This window comes from Eubalaena glacialis, chromosome 19, assembly GCF_028564815.1.
Source record: "Eubalaena glacialis isolate mEubGla1 chromosome 19, mEubGla1.1.hap2.+ XY, whole genome shotgun sequence".
NCBI classification, from domain to species: domain Eukaryota; kingdom Metazoa; phylum Chordata; class Mammalia; order Artiodactyla; family Balaenidae; genus Eubalaena; species Eubalaena glacialis.
The window spans coordinates 58,134,164-58,147,364 of NC_083734.1; the positions used below are offsets into that span (position 1 = coordinate 58,134,164).

A 13,201-nucleotide genomic window follows, 5' to 3' on the forward strand; every position below is an offset into this window, starting at 1 on the left:
AGCAAGGGCTCCAGCAGACTTCCAGAGCTGATCTGGGGGTTCCCCTCCCCAGGGTCCTGCCCTGCCCAGATTTTCTAAAGGGCGGGCTGGTGAGACCAGCTTCCTTCCTCTCTCCCCTCCTCCTCAAGAGGAGGCCGTGTCCAGTTGGGTGGAGGATGGGACTGCAGCCTGGAGCCCTGGCTGGCGTCGCCCTGCCTCCCTGAGCCGGCTTCTCGCCCAAAGTTGGGTTCCCCAGAAGCAGGACTGAGCCCCAGATCCCTGTGAACGTGATTTATTAGACAGTGTTCCCAGGAAAAACCAGAAGGACAGTGGTTCTCAGCCACAGTGCCCTTGCGTCCACCCTGGGATACTGGGCAGGGTCTGGGTGTCACAGGTGGAAAGGAAGTGCCCCTGGCATCTAGAGGGTAGAGGCCAGGGTGCCACTACACGTCGTGCAACGCACAGGATAGGTCCCGCAATAAAGACTCATCCACCCAAATGCCAGGGTGCTGAGACCAAGAATCCCCGCCGTGGGGCGTGGGGAAGTGAGAAGGGGCCAAGCACTCTCAGGGGACAAAGCCGAGTCCCACGAGGGAAATGTGGGCTCAGCCCCACGCCACTGGGGACAGCGTAGGTCCCATCTCGGCACCGTGCAGACCCGGGCAAAGGAACTGGGGCGTTCACACCTCCTCACGGTCAACCCTGTGCTGGGACTGCCCTCGGGGGGTGTAAATTCCCAGGCACCTGGGCCTCTAGTAGCCCAGGGACAGTCGCTGACCAGGAGCCACGGTGCTGACTGTCGGGACCTGTGTGCAGAAATGGGATGGGGTGGGGGGCATCAGTCCTCCTGGGGGCCGAGAAAGTGCATCCCCCATTTCCGCCGCGGCCTCACCTGCTCCTCCCCACTCCACCCCCTCCAGACCGCCCGCAGCCCCCCAGCAAGCCCGTGGTGCAGCAGGAGGACGTGAAGGCACGCAGCGTGCTGCTATCCTGGGAGCCCGGGAGCGACGGGCTATCCCCCGTGCGCTACTACACCATCCAGACCCGCGAGCTGCCCAGCGGCAGGTGGGCCCTGCACTCAGCCTCTGTGAGCCACAATGCCTCCGCCTTCGTTGTGGACAGGTGAGACCCCCGTCTGTCCGCCAGCATCTCCGCTCCGCCCCTCCCGGCCCAGACAGCGTCAGCATCGGAGGGGCTCCTGAGAACACCCGGAGCCCGCCCACCCCCAGATCGCTTCCACAGCCCGCATCCCCCGGGACCCCTCCGCATCCACGCTCATCCCCTCCAGCTCTGTCCTAACCTCCCTCCCCACCCTCTCTGGAGCCTTGTTAGGGCTGCCTCTTATTATCTATTTCTGGAGCCTAGAAGCCCCCTCCGTGAAAGGCTCGCCATCCTTCATTAGCTGGATTCCTCCAGCCAAGCGGAGTCTCCCTCTCCATCCTTGATAGGGGAGTGGAGCTTCACTCCACAATTCTGCCTTCAATTTAATTCCTAGTGGGATGTATTTTTAACATTCCAGTTGATGAAACCGAGAGTTTTGAGCAATACTTTTCTCCTCACTCCCCCTCCCACCCTCAATAAATCAGAAAGGAAGCTGTTTGCCTGGAGAGGAAATGAGGCTTATAGAGATGAAGTGCTGGTTAACTCCTGAGACCCTCAGCCCTTCCTGAATTTACTAAATGCAAGAGAGGGCTGGCAGTTCTTGGGGGAAGTGTCAGCTCTGAGGGGAAGTTACTGGAGCTTTCCTACCTGCAGGCCCCTCTGAGATAAGGGATATGTGGACATTTCCAATTGGGGACCTTTGGCATCTAGCTGCGGCCAAGGTGAGGCCACACCCTGAGCTGGCCTGGTCTAGGGCACCCCAGGGCCTGGCCCGAGCTTGTTGCCTGCGTAGCAGACCGTCCTTCTGAGCCTCCACGTTCCTGTCTGTGTGATGGACCCACAGCTGCTGGGGCTGCCCTGGGGAGATGGGGAGCAGAGACGGCGGGGCAGGGCCGTTAGGGGACACCTCCGATTCCCCTACACAGGCTCAAGCCCTTCACGTCCTACAAGTTCCGAGTGAAGGCGACCAATGACATTGGAGACAGTGAGTTCAGCAAGGAGTCGGAACCACTGACCACCCTGCAGGCCGGTCAGTGCCCTCCGCTGGGGTCTCTTTCTCTTGGTCCCCTGGGCACTTGCTGGGCACTGGGCATTCTCTTCGGGCGGAGGGGCCTCCAAAGATGGGTGGGGCACTGGGCCTGCTGGGCCCTTGGTCTGGCTCCCCAGGCAGAGTCCCAAGGAGGTTTGGGCCAGAGGGGCCTTTGCCATGGGCTCAGCACCCACACCCAGCCTGGCATCCTCGTGTGTTTCTTCTCTGTCCTCGAAGCTCGTGGCCGACCCCAGAAAACCTCAGTGGGAGTGGGGAGGCCTGTGGCACTAGGTGCAGAGAGGAGGGGATCTGGGCCCTTGGGTTTGGGCTGGGGTCAAGGTCCCGGCCCCTCTCCCACTTTACACTGGCTCTTTGTTGTACAGAACTTGGGGCGGTGGGCATGAGGAGTGGCCTAAGCGGGACCAGTGTCCGCAGAATCTGGTCCCATGGCTCCCAGGGGGCCTAAGTCCCACCCCACCCCAGAGCTCACCTGTCCGCCTCTCCCCCCAGCCCCTGATGAAGCGCCCACAATTATCTCGGTGACACCGCACACCACCACCTCCGTGCTAATCCGATGGCAGGTACGGCCGGGCAGGCGGGGAGGGGCCCGTGTCCCACGAGGACTCAGACACACCCTGTGCTGGGACCAGAAAGACAATAGCCCCCGCAGGGCTGGAACACGGCACCCACATGCATAGACACGCACATGCACGCACACACACGTGTGTACACGTACACATACACACCCTTCATTCCACCTCCAGATAATCAGATCCTACCATATACCCTTCTGTGGACGAGGACCCAGACTCGGGGAGGTGACAAGAATGCCCCAGGTCACACAGCTACTAGGTGGCAGGGCCAGGTTTGGTGCCCTTACGTCGGCAGAATCCTTGGACAGAGAAGGGCTGGGGGCTGTCAGGACCTCCAGCGTCTCCGTGAACCCCAGCCCCGCTCTGAGTGAAGGGATTCCCGACAGAGACCAATCACAGGTGTGCCTGCCTCACCTGCACCCAGGCCGGGCTTCGGTCCTGTCACCATGAGCAGGAACCCATCATCCAAGTACAAGGAACCAGCCTCCCACCTCTCCTCCCCCAGCCACCTGCTCAGGTGGGCACTGCCATCCCTCCATGGCCTGAGGAAGACCCGGGACGCATCTCAGAGACCCAGCTGCCCGTGGGTGCCTTTAGGACCCCTCCCCAGCCCCTGAAGTCCAGTCCTGGGGCTCAGCGGGTCACCCACGGAGGCCCCAAAGCCCTGAACTCCTGTCTCCGTTTCTCAGGATTAGAGGGGCAGGTGCCAACCTTTGCCCACCTGCAGCCCCCCTGAAGGGAAAGCCCTTGAAGAGAAAACAGGAGGGACCCCCCGACCCATCCCCCAGCTCAAGGCCCCACCTGAGAAGGACAGTCCCTTAAGTGAAAATGACCTAGTGCAGCGGGGAGCCGACCAAGGCTGGAGCAGATCGGGGCCATCGTGATGAAGCGGGCAGGGAGGTGCCAGCTGCAGCCAGGAATACAGTTAAGGAGCTAATAAAAGGCCGAACCATTTCAGCAGGTTTTTTAGAAGAGGCATCATAAAAAAGTAGTTTCTGGGACTTCCCTGGTGGCGCAGTGGTTAAGAATCCACCTGCCAATGCAGGGGACACGGGTTCGAGCCCTGGTCTGGGAAGATCCCACATGCCACGGAGCAACTAAGCCCGTGCACCACAACTACTGAGCCTGCGCTCTAGAGCCCGTGAGCCACAACTGCTGAGCCCGCGTGCCACAACTACTGAAGCCCACATGCCTAGAGCCCGTGCTCCGCAACAAAGAGAAGCCACCGCAATGAGAAGCCCGCGCACCGCAACGAAGTGTAGCCCCCGCTCGCCGCAGCTAGAGAAAGCCCACGTGCAGCAATGAAGACCCAACACAGCCAAAAGTAAATAAATAAAGTACTTTCCACCTTCTCCAGAAGCCTGTTCTCCAGCTCATCTGAGGACGGGAGCAGAAAGCAAAGAAGAAAACGGTCAAGGCAGAGAGGAGCAGCGCACGAAGACTCACCACCCTTGTTCTTGCTGAAGAGCAGGGCAAGGACTCACCCTAATTCCCGGGAAACTCCAGGAAATCCTGGCCAGGGCAGGTGATCATGTGAGGAAGTTTCTAGACAAGGAACAACTCTTTGAGACGGTTCTGCGTCCGGAGTCATGCTCAGGGCCCCCATGATGCTGTGTGACCTTGGGCAAGTTCCTCACCATCTCTGAGCCTCACTTTCCTGTTCTGTTCAGTGGGGATGGCATGGTGATTCCCGCCCTGCCCTGCCTCACAGGGAATGCTACAGGGATGGAGTAACCTGGTTGGAAATGCTTCGTAAATTAAGAATGCTCAATGCCACTTTGATTCCTTTTCCCGGTTAAGACACAGTCCCTGCTCTGTGGCTGCAGGACGCAGGATGGGGAGGGAGGGAGCGAGGGGCGGAGTGGAAGGGGATGCTCAGCCGTGGTCCAGCCCAGCCGGCCCCACCCCCACTCCCTTCTCTGCAGCCACCATCAGAAGACAAGATCAACGGCATCCTCCTGGGCTTCCGGATCCGGTACCGGGAGCTGCTCTACGAGGGTCTGAGGGGCTTCACGTTGCGTGGCATCAACAACCCGGGGGCCAAGTGGGCAGAGCTCACCTGTGAGTGACAGTGGAGGGAGTCGGGGGTGGGCGGGGGCGTGAAGCTCTCAGCATCCTGGAATCACACTAACCCGAAACCCTGGTGCCCTCCCCTGTGTGTGCCTCTCATCCCGTCCCATTCAATCCCCAAGTGCATGTTTATTGAGCACCTTCTATGCCGCCAGACACTGGGGGGACACCAGTGAACAAGACAGACAAGGTCCCTGCCCTCTCAGGCAGAGCTTGCAGGCTGGAGGAGGAGCCAGGCGCTGGAGAAGGAAACCCTGATATAGGTATCTAAGACCGTTGGCATGACCTCTGTGAAGCACGTATTCCAGGAGAGCCTAAAGCCGGTGTCAGAAAAGGCTTCCCTGGGGATGGCTGTGGTGCCGACACTGATGGATGATGCCAAGTCAACCAGTCCAGAGAAGGTTGGGGGGGGTGGGTGTGGATCCTGGCATGTGCAAAGGGCCTGAGGTGGGAAGGACCCAAAGCCAAGCCTGGTCATGTCCCAAGGGCAGCAATCTGGCCCCCTCTGGTTCCTCAGGGAGATGACCATTCTGCCCTGGGGTCCCCGGAATCCAGCCTGCCTCTGTAGCAGGAAGGAAAAAACTCAAGAAGCCAAGTAGAAATCCCAGAGAGTCACACACAAGCAAAGGAATGACATGTCGTAATTTTGGGTTAGGATGGTTACTTTGGGGTCTTGAGGGCCATGGCTGGTGATGGGGTCCAGATGCAGTTGCCCCAGTTAGAGGCGAATACAGTGACATAGGCAAGAGCAAGAGGTTGGTGCCAGGGCAGCAGGCTTGCGATGCAGTCAAGGGCCCGTTTGGGAGATGATGTGCTCTGAGCCCCAACACACACACACGCACTGATTCAAGTTGGCGAGAGGGAGGCCGGTGGGAGAGGGAGGGGTCTGGAGGATTTGGTCCCCAGGTGGGAGGTGGTACCAAACCAGAGACAAGTGGGAGAAGAGGAGCAGTTTAAGACCCTCTCCGTTTTGATTTTTCCTCCCATCCTTCTCGTAAACCCTCTGCACCTTGTCTTCTAGCAGGTATTAACAGACAACAAGATGATTGAACATGTAGCCAAGGAAAATTAATAGAAAAACTCAGAAATAGCTGATCCAACAGCTTGCGTTATTTTTTTTTATTATTTTTTGGCAGACGTGTGCTGGTCGTTGTGATTTTATAGGCCTGTGTATAATACAGTCATATTTCCTGGTAGTAAAATGGTTTCTGGCTCATATGAGGAAATTAACGACACCACTCTATCATGGCAGGAACTCAGCCTTAGACAAGGGACCAGAGCCGTCCCCATCTGGGGATGCTGGGCTCCCAGGGGCTCCCGTACCCTGTGACCTCCAGCAGGTGCACGCCAGGACGGGATGGCACTGTCCTGGGAGCTGCCTCTTCCCCCCTCCCCCCTTCCTCTCCCCCCATCCCCGCTCCCACCCTGGCCCCTAACTCAGGAATCTGGAGGTCCCTTCCCTCTGCATGCGTGTTCCCATCCCGCCCCCCTCATCGGGGTCTGTGTGGCTCGGGGGGGTGTGTACTAACCTCCTCTGTCTGCTGTCTCCCTCCGGCCCCCTCCACCCTGCCCCGACCCCGTAGCCTTGTACTCCGTGCGGGACCTGAGCCGGCCCAGCCTCACACAGTACGAGCTGGACAGTAAGTCCCCCTGCACGGCGGCTCCCCGACGGGCCCCGCCTTCCACGGGGAGGGGAGAGGGGCCTCCGAGGACGCCTGCCCACAGCTGAGTGGTGCGCCCACCTCAGGCTGCTTGAGGAAGGGGAACCCCCTGCACGCACGTGACTTTCCTGAAATACACAGAAAAGCAGGGGGTCGCCAGGGAAGGTCTGCTCCAGGCCACCGTCCATCAGTGCAGGACAGAAAGGGAAATGGCTAAGGTCTCGTCCTTCTGGGGGGCGGGGGACGGCGAGAGGAGGTGCGCGGTAGGAGCCGGGGGTCCCGCTGGTTGGACGGGCAGGCGTCCACGTTGCTGCCGCTCTGTCTCGTCCCATCAGAGGCACTTGTCAGCTCAGCTATGTCTTTCAAGCCAAGGCCCACCCTGGAGTGAGCAGAGCCCCCGTCTTCCCTCAGGGACCAGGAAATGTCCCCACCTGGTACCCCGAGCCCTAGCTCTTTCCTAACGTCCCAGAGGACATTCGGTTCTCCCCGAGGCCCGGAGCTTTGGGCCAGGGGGCCTCCTGTTAATAGCACGCGTTTGACTAAATTGTCCCTCTCGGTCCTTCGTTAACCGACAGCCCTCGCAGGTGCAGGGCCAGGGCTATCGGGGCGGTTAGGACTTCCACCTGGGGAGGGGGAGCTGTGGAGGGGAACGCAGAGGAGACTGGGCGAACGTGTCAGCCACCCCCCAGCAGGGACGGCAACTCCCACCCAGGGTGTCGGGGCCTATTTTCCTGCAGCTGCTCCCCTTTCCCAGCTTCTGTCTAAGCATCTCCCCCAAGCACCCCCAACTGAGCAAGAACACAGAGTTTCTTAGCCCCAGATTCGCATCCAATGAGCCTTTTCTCTTTAGGTCTGGGCCCTGCCCCCCGCGTTAAGAGCTGGTTGATGGAGACTTCGTGGGGGGTGGGGGGCGGAAGCTGGGAACTTGAATTATCTGAAGTGACCAGTGTGTCCAGGACAGGCAGGGAAGGAGTGACCTGTGACGTGGCGCGTCCGGGACAGTTTTGGTTCACACCTTTTGTCCCAGCATAAATGTTAACAGTGCCCCTTTCGGTCTCAAAAATGCCCAAGGTGGTCACACTTGGCCAGGACGCCACCCAGTGTCACCCTGTGTCCGGATTCCCAGGGATGAGTCAGAGCATCCCTCTCCCCAACGCCGGCTGCCCCACCTCTTACCTGTTCTTTCCTGAACCTTCACTCAGGGGTCCAGACTCGCAGGGGTGCATCATCACAGCCCCCCCTGCAGCCGCCCCCCTCCACGCCGCCTCCGTCCACTGCAGGGCCAGTGACCTCTGTGTGCCTCCCCCCTCCCCTACTCTCACCCCCAGACCTGAACAAGCACCGGCGCTACGAAATACGCATGAGTGTGTACAACACTGTGGGCGAGGGGCCCTCCAGCCCCCCACAGGAGGTCTTCGTCGGGGAGGCAGGTGAGCACCGCTGCCCTTCCAGCCCCAGCACACCATTCCCACCCCATGCCCATCCCCCCGCCCCGGAAGCCCAGCGGGAGGAGAGACGGGAGCCGGGGGGCCACACCCCGCCCCCGGCCCACCTCCTCCTCCTCCCTGAGGTCCCCTCACGCACTCACCACCCCTCTCACCCTCCAGTGCCCACGGCGGTGCCCCGCAACGTGGCTGTCCACGGCGCCACGGCCACGCAGCTGGATGTGACGTGGGACCCACCCCCGCTGGAAAGCCAGAACGGAGACATCCAGGGCTACAAGGTACAGGCGCTCCGGCAGAGAACAAGGCCCAGAGGGACACAGGGCCGGGTGGTGGTCGGGAGTGACCCAGCACTGGTGAGGTCCCGGGTCTACACCTGATCCCTTGGCTGTTTGCACCCAATCCCCTGAAACACCTGCAGCTGGAGCAAAGCTCCGCCCATCCCCCCCGGCGTCCTTGGGGCAGGCGGCGCTCAGACGCTAGAAATTCAGGCCACCCCCAGCTTGTATCATCCCTGGGCGGTACACCCCCCCACCCCCCGCCCAGCCCACCAGCTCCCGATGCCAATGTGAGACCCCTCAAAGTGGTTATTTGGCCAACCCTAGTTACCATATTGATGCAAATCGAATGGCCAGTTAGCAAAGGACCACCGGCCAGGTGTTGGAAACTTCTGTTTAAAGTTATTTCTAGATTTTAGGCAACATCTTGTGTTATGACAGGATTCAGTTTGTCTCCAAAATTCGCAAAGCCCTTTAGAGCTCCTTAATCCTCCTGAAAGCCCAGTAAAGCTGGTGGGTTATGATGTTTGTGCCCATTGTACACATGAGGAAACTGAGACCCAGGTTAGTGGTTCAATGAGGTCACAAAAAAAGCAGATAGCAGAGAGTCAGATTCCAGGTCTGCTCGCCGTCACCCTGTGAAGGGTGGGGAGGAAGCGCTGAGCACACAACCCCTAGAGGAGATGGCAATAATAGTAATAATAATAATAATCACGTGCTGCTCGTTTGGACACTCAGGCGGTGGCCATGTCTGAGGCCTACCTCCTGTGCCGCTGTCCAGCACCGCTCTGATTCCTGGTGGTTGTTTGTTATTCCAGAGAGTAGCCTAGTGCAGTGGCAAGGTAGGAAGGGTGGGCACAAGCAGGAGCTTCCCGGCTTCCTCGGCTCAGCCCTCGTCCCACAGGCAGAAACTGAGTTTCCACAAAGGTAAGGGCCTTGCCCAGTCCCACGGCTTGTGGAGACCCCATTTCAGACAGAGTCTGGTATAGGAGTCTGGTTCTGTGTGGGGTGAAGGAGGCGGGAGAGAGGAAGAAAGGCGTCTCGCCAAGGATGCTCTGAAGATGGATGCCACTCCCGCGCAGCGCCAGCTGGGAGAACTAAATATTGCGCCACTAGCATATGCCTCCCTGGGGAAGAAGAAGGAGCCGGGCAGGGCCTGCAACAGTTTGGCAGCCACCAGACTGGGGAGGTGTGGAAGTCTCCAGTTAATGTACGGGCCCAGGAAATGTGTGGGTGCCCAGACACCACACATCACACAGCAGACGTCCACGTGCTCAGGAAGACATCATAACCAGCCATGGACATTGACAAAGGAAACAGAATTGCCACCTCCCAGACCTGCATTAACATCCGCGTTCACTGACCTTAACATGAACCACACATTCACACCACCAGCCAGTGGTTGCACCAGAATGAGCTGGGACAGGCACGTCCATGCATCCGGCCTTTCAGGGATGCGTGTTTATTGAGTAGGTACTTTGTGCCGAGCAGTGTCCTCGGTGCTGCGATTAAAGCAGAGACAACATGAGCTTAAACCGTCGGGGAGGAAGCCAGTGATGCACAAAGCAAAGGGCATCTCCAGGTGGCGGTAAGTGAAATGGGTTAAGGAGCAGGTTTGGCATTTTAAATAGGGTCGTTGGGAGAGCGCTTAATGAGAAGCTGCCACGTGACCAAAGATGAAGGCGAACAGGGCGTGAATCACATGGATCTGGGAGAAGAGTGTTCCAGAAGGAGGGGGAAGATGAGCAAAGGCCCTGGGATCCGTGGGTGCTTGGCGTGTACAAAGCCCAGCAAAGAGCCCCATGTGTCCCAGTGTGATGGGGCACATCACCTGGAGTCCTCAAGGGCTTTGGCTGAATGAGATGGCAGCCACGGGGACTTGGGGACAGAAGAAGGACATGGGTGACTCGGGTTTTTAAAGGCTTGTGCTGGCTGCTGCGTTGAGAGTAGTCTGAAATGGGGAAAATGCAAAACCTGAAGAGGCAGCAGCATCATCCAGGTGATGGTGGCTTAGACCACACAGTAGCAGGTAAGAAGCATTTGCTCCTGGTTCCATTTGAAGGGGGTAGAGCCGATAGAATTTGCTGATGAACTGAATGTGGAATGTGAGAGAAGGAGAAGCAACAAGGATTTCCAAGCAGTTGCATGATGGAGCTTCCAGTTACAGCGCAGGAAAAGAGGAGCCGGTGGGAGGGGGAGGCTTGGAGGGAGAGCTGGTGTCTCTTTGAGATGTCTGTTGGACTTCCAAGGGGAGACACCCAAGGGAGCTGGACACACAGGTGCGGAGTCCAAAGGAGAAGGTCCAGGCTGGAGGTGTGAACGGTGGGATCCTCAGCATATAGATGGTCCCGAAAGCCCGGAGATTAGATAGAAAACACCAGAAGTCTGAAAACTGAGCCATGGGACCAAAACAAGTGATCGAAGTCTCAGAGCCCACATGAAGAACGTGCTTCCAGAAGGAGGGAGGAAGCAGATGTGCCAACTACTACTGAGAGCTCAAGCAAGATGAAATCTAGGAAGCAATTATTCAGGGATGGGCAGACGACAGCCCATGAGCCTAATCCGGCCCCCCACTTGTTTTTGTAAATAAAGTTTTATTGGCATGCAGCCACACCCATTTGTTTACAGATCGCCTTAGGCTACTTTCAAGTCACAGGCAGAGTTGAATAACTGCAGCAGAGACCGTGTGGCCTGCAAAGCCTAAAATATTGGGCTTCCCTGGTGGCGCAGTGGTTGAGAATCTGCCTGCCAATGCAGGGGACACGGGTTCGAGCCCTGGTCTGGGAAGATCCCACGTGCCGCGGAGCGACTGGGCCCGTGAGCCACAACTACTGAGCCTGCGCGTCTGGAGCCTGTGCTCCGCTACAAGAGACGCCGCGATAATGAGAGGCCCGCGCACCGCGATGAAGAGTGGCCCCCGCTCGCCGCAGCTGGAGAAAGCCCTCGCACAGAAGCGGAGACCCAACACAGCCATAAATAGGTAAATAAATAAATTAATTAAATAAACCCAAAGTTAAAAAAAAAAAAAGCGCTGCAGTTCAGTCCGCAGGAAAGTGTGTCCAAGCTCCAAATAATTAGACAGAGGAGATGGAAAAAGAGATTTAAAAAAAAAATATTTCTTACCTGGCCCTTTACAGAGGGAGTTTCCAGAGCCCTGGATTATTGCATTAAACAGGCCAAGTTCACAGGTGACTCTGATAAGAGTTGGGGGCAGGGAATGCCTGCTTGGAGTGGGTTCACAAGAGAATGAGGAGAGGCAGCCAGTACTGATATCCCTTTTGAGGAGTTTTGCTTTAAAGGGAAGTAACAAAATGGGGTAGAGACTGGAAAAAGACAGTCAACGGAGGCGGTTTTAAGATGGGAGGAATGACTCGTGTGTGTGCTGATAGAAATGATTCTGGAAAGAGGAGGAATTTGGTGATTCAGGGAAGAGAGGAAGCTGTGGGGTGGGGGGGGATGCTCTGGCGGAGGTGAGAGGGGCTGGGATTTAGTGCAGTAATGTGGGGCCCGCCTTAGTAGGGAGCCGGCAATTCAGCCCTGGTCACAGGAGGGAGGCGGAAGGTAGGGACACAGGGCAGGAGGTGGTCCAGCTGGGGCAGGGAGATTGTGGAGTCTTGTGTGATGGCTTCCGGAGCTCAGTGAAGGGTCCTGAGCCAGGAGTGAGGATGGAGAGGGAGGGAAAATGGGGAAGGGTGTGGAACCATGATGCCGGAGACTGCAGAGAGTGGACCAGGCCAGTGTATCACGGTGGCCGGGCCACTCAAGGCTGTGCTCGTGAACTGAAAGTGTGGCTTCCCTCCAGCGACAGCCAGCAATGTGACATGTGGGCGTGAACCTGACTTAACCGAGGCTGAATTTCGGCCTGTTGCCTGTGGTGCAGCCAGAGGGGCAGGGAATTGAGAATAGGAGAAGGTGGTGATGACGATTCACTCCTACACCTGTTCCCGTCTAAGGAGGGTGTTTATCCATTAGCGGATATTTATTGAGCATCAGCAGGTGTGCCAGGCATGATTGTAGGTGCTTGAGATGCAAGGGAGCCAAAGACGTGGGCCCTCCAGGGAGCGTGTTTTCTAGCAGACACCTGGCTACCCGTCAGCCTGCACGGCAACTCGGCCGTGTGCCCTTGGGGTTGGGGTCAAGGCTCAGCCCCTTGTGCTATTTGCACAAATGTCACTTCATCCGCATCCAACAAAGGTCTGCTGAATTCGGTACACACAGGTAAGACCTGCCTGCTGAGGGTGCCCGTTTATGTACGTGTGGTGGCCCTCAGTCCTGGACCCCCCTCCTCCCCCTTCCCAAGAACGTGACGCCAGCCACTGGCACCCCGTGTCCTGCGTTATCACTTTTCTCATGCTGAAATATGTTGCATCTTTCAAATGCCTCTTCCTGACCTCACGTTTGCTTCAGCCATTTTTCTGGTTGGTCCCTTTACAGTAGAAACCCTCCAAAACAAATGTCTGCCCGCTGCCTCTGCCCCATCTCTCTTGAATCCACTCCAAGTAGGTTCAGTCATTCATTCCAGTGAATGAATGAATGACTTCATGTGTGACTATCTACCTGTATCGGAAGACTGAAAAAAAAAGAAGAAAAAGGGAGGGGTTAGAGAAAAGCAAGGATTTTCTGGTACCGAGTTGTCCTAACTGCCGTTCACACATGCCAGGTGGGGACGCTTTTATTAGCTCTTTCTCACTTTCATGAGCTTTCTCCAGGCAAATTGAGAAACTGAGAAGCCAATAGCGTGCCGAAACCCCTCTGGCCAGCAGGTGGCGCCAAATGCTCTCTAATCCTCCGCGGGGCCAGGGACTTGCAGCTTTCCCAACGCCTCGATTCAGCGTTCTAAAAGTAGTGAAGCAATGTTCACTGCAGCACTATTTACAATAGCCAGGACATGGAAGCAACCTAAGTGTCCATCGACAGATGAATGGATAAAGAAGATGTGGCACATATATCCAATGGAATATCACTCAGCCATAAAAAGACACGAAACTGAGTTATTTGTAGTGAGGTCAGTGGACCTAGAGACTGTCATACAGAGTGAAGTAAGTCA

General features: G+C 57.3%; 1 protein-coding gene across 3 annotated transcripts in view; it reads left to right on the plus strand.

Annotated features, from left to right (window-relative positions):
* The window catches only part of SDK2 (sidekick cell adhesion molecule 2), a 260,397-nt gene that overhangs the window by 218,749 nt on the left and 28,447 nt on the right, over window positions 1-13,201 (plus strand). For 2 of the 3 annotated variants that reach the window (XM_061176964.1, XM_061176966.1), the window contains exons 30-36: window positions 900-1,101; window positions 2,007-2,110; window positions 2,621-2,691; window positions 4,629-4,764; window positions 6,357-6,413; window positions 7,763-7,864; window positions 8,042-8,157. In XM_061176964.1, the coding sequence (XP_061032947.1) occupies window positions 900-1,101; window positions 2,007-2,110; window positions 2,621-2,691; window positions 4,629-4,764; window positions 6,357-6,413; window positions 7,763-7,864; window positions 8,042-8,157 (788 nt within the window). The remainder of the gene's footprint in view (window positions 1-899; window positions 1,102-2,006; window positions 2,111-2,620; window positions 2,692-4,628; window positions 4,765-6,356; window positions 6,414-7,762; window positions 7,865-8,041; window positions 8,158-13,201) is intronic. The other variant, XM_061176965.1, reaches the window with a different exon arrangement.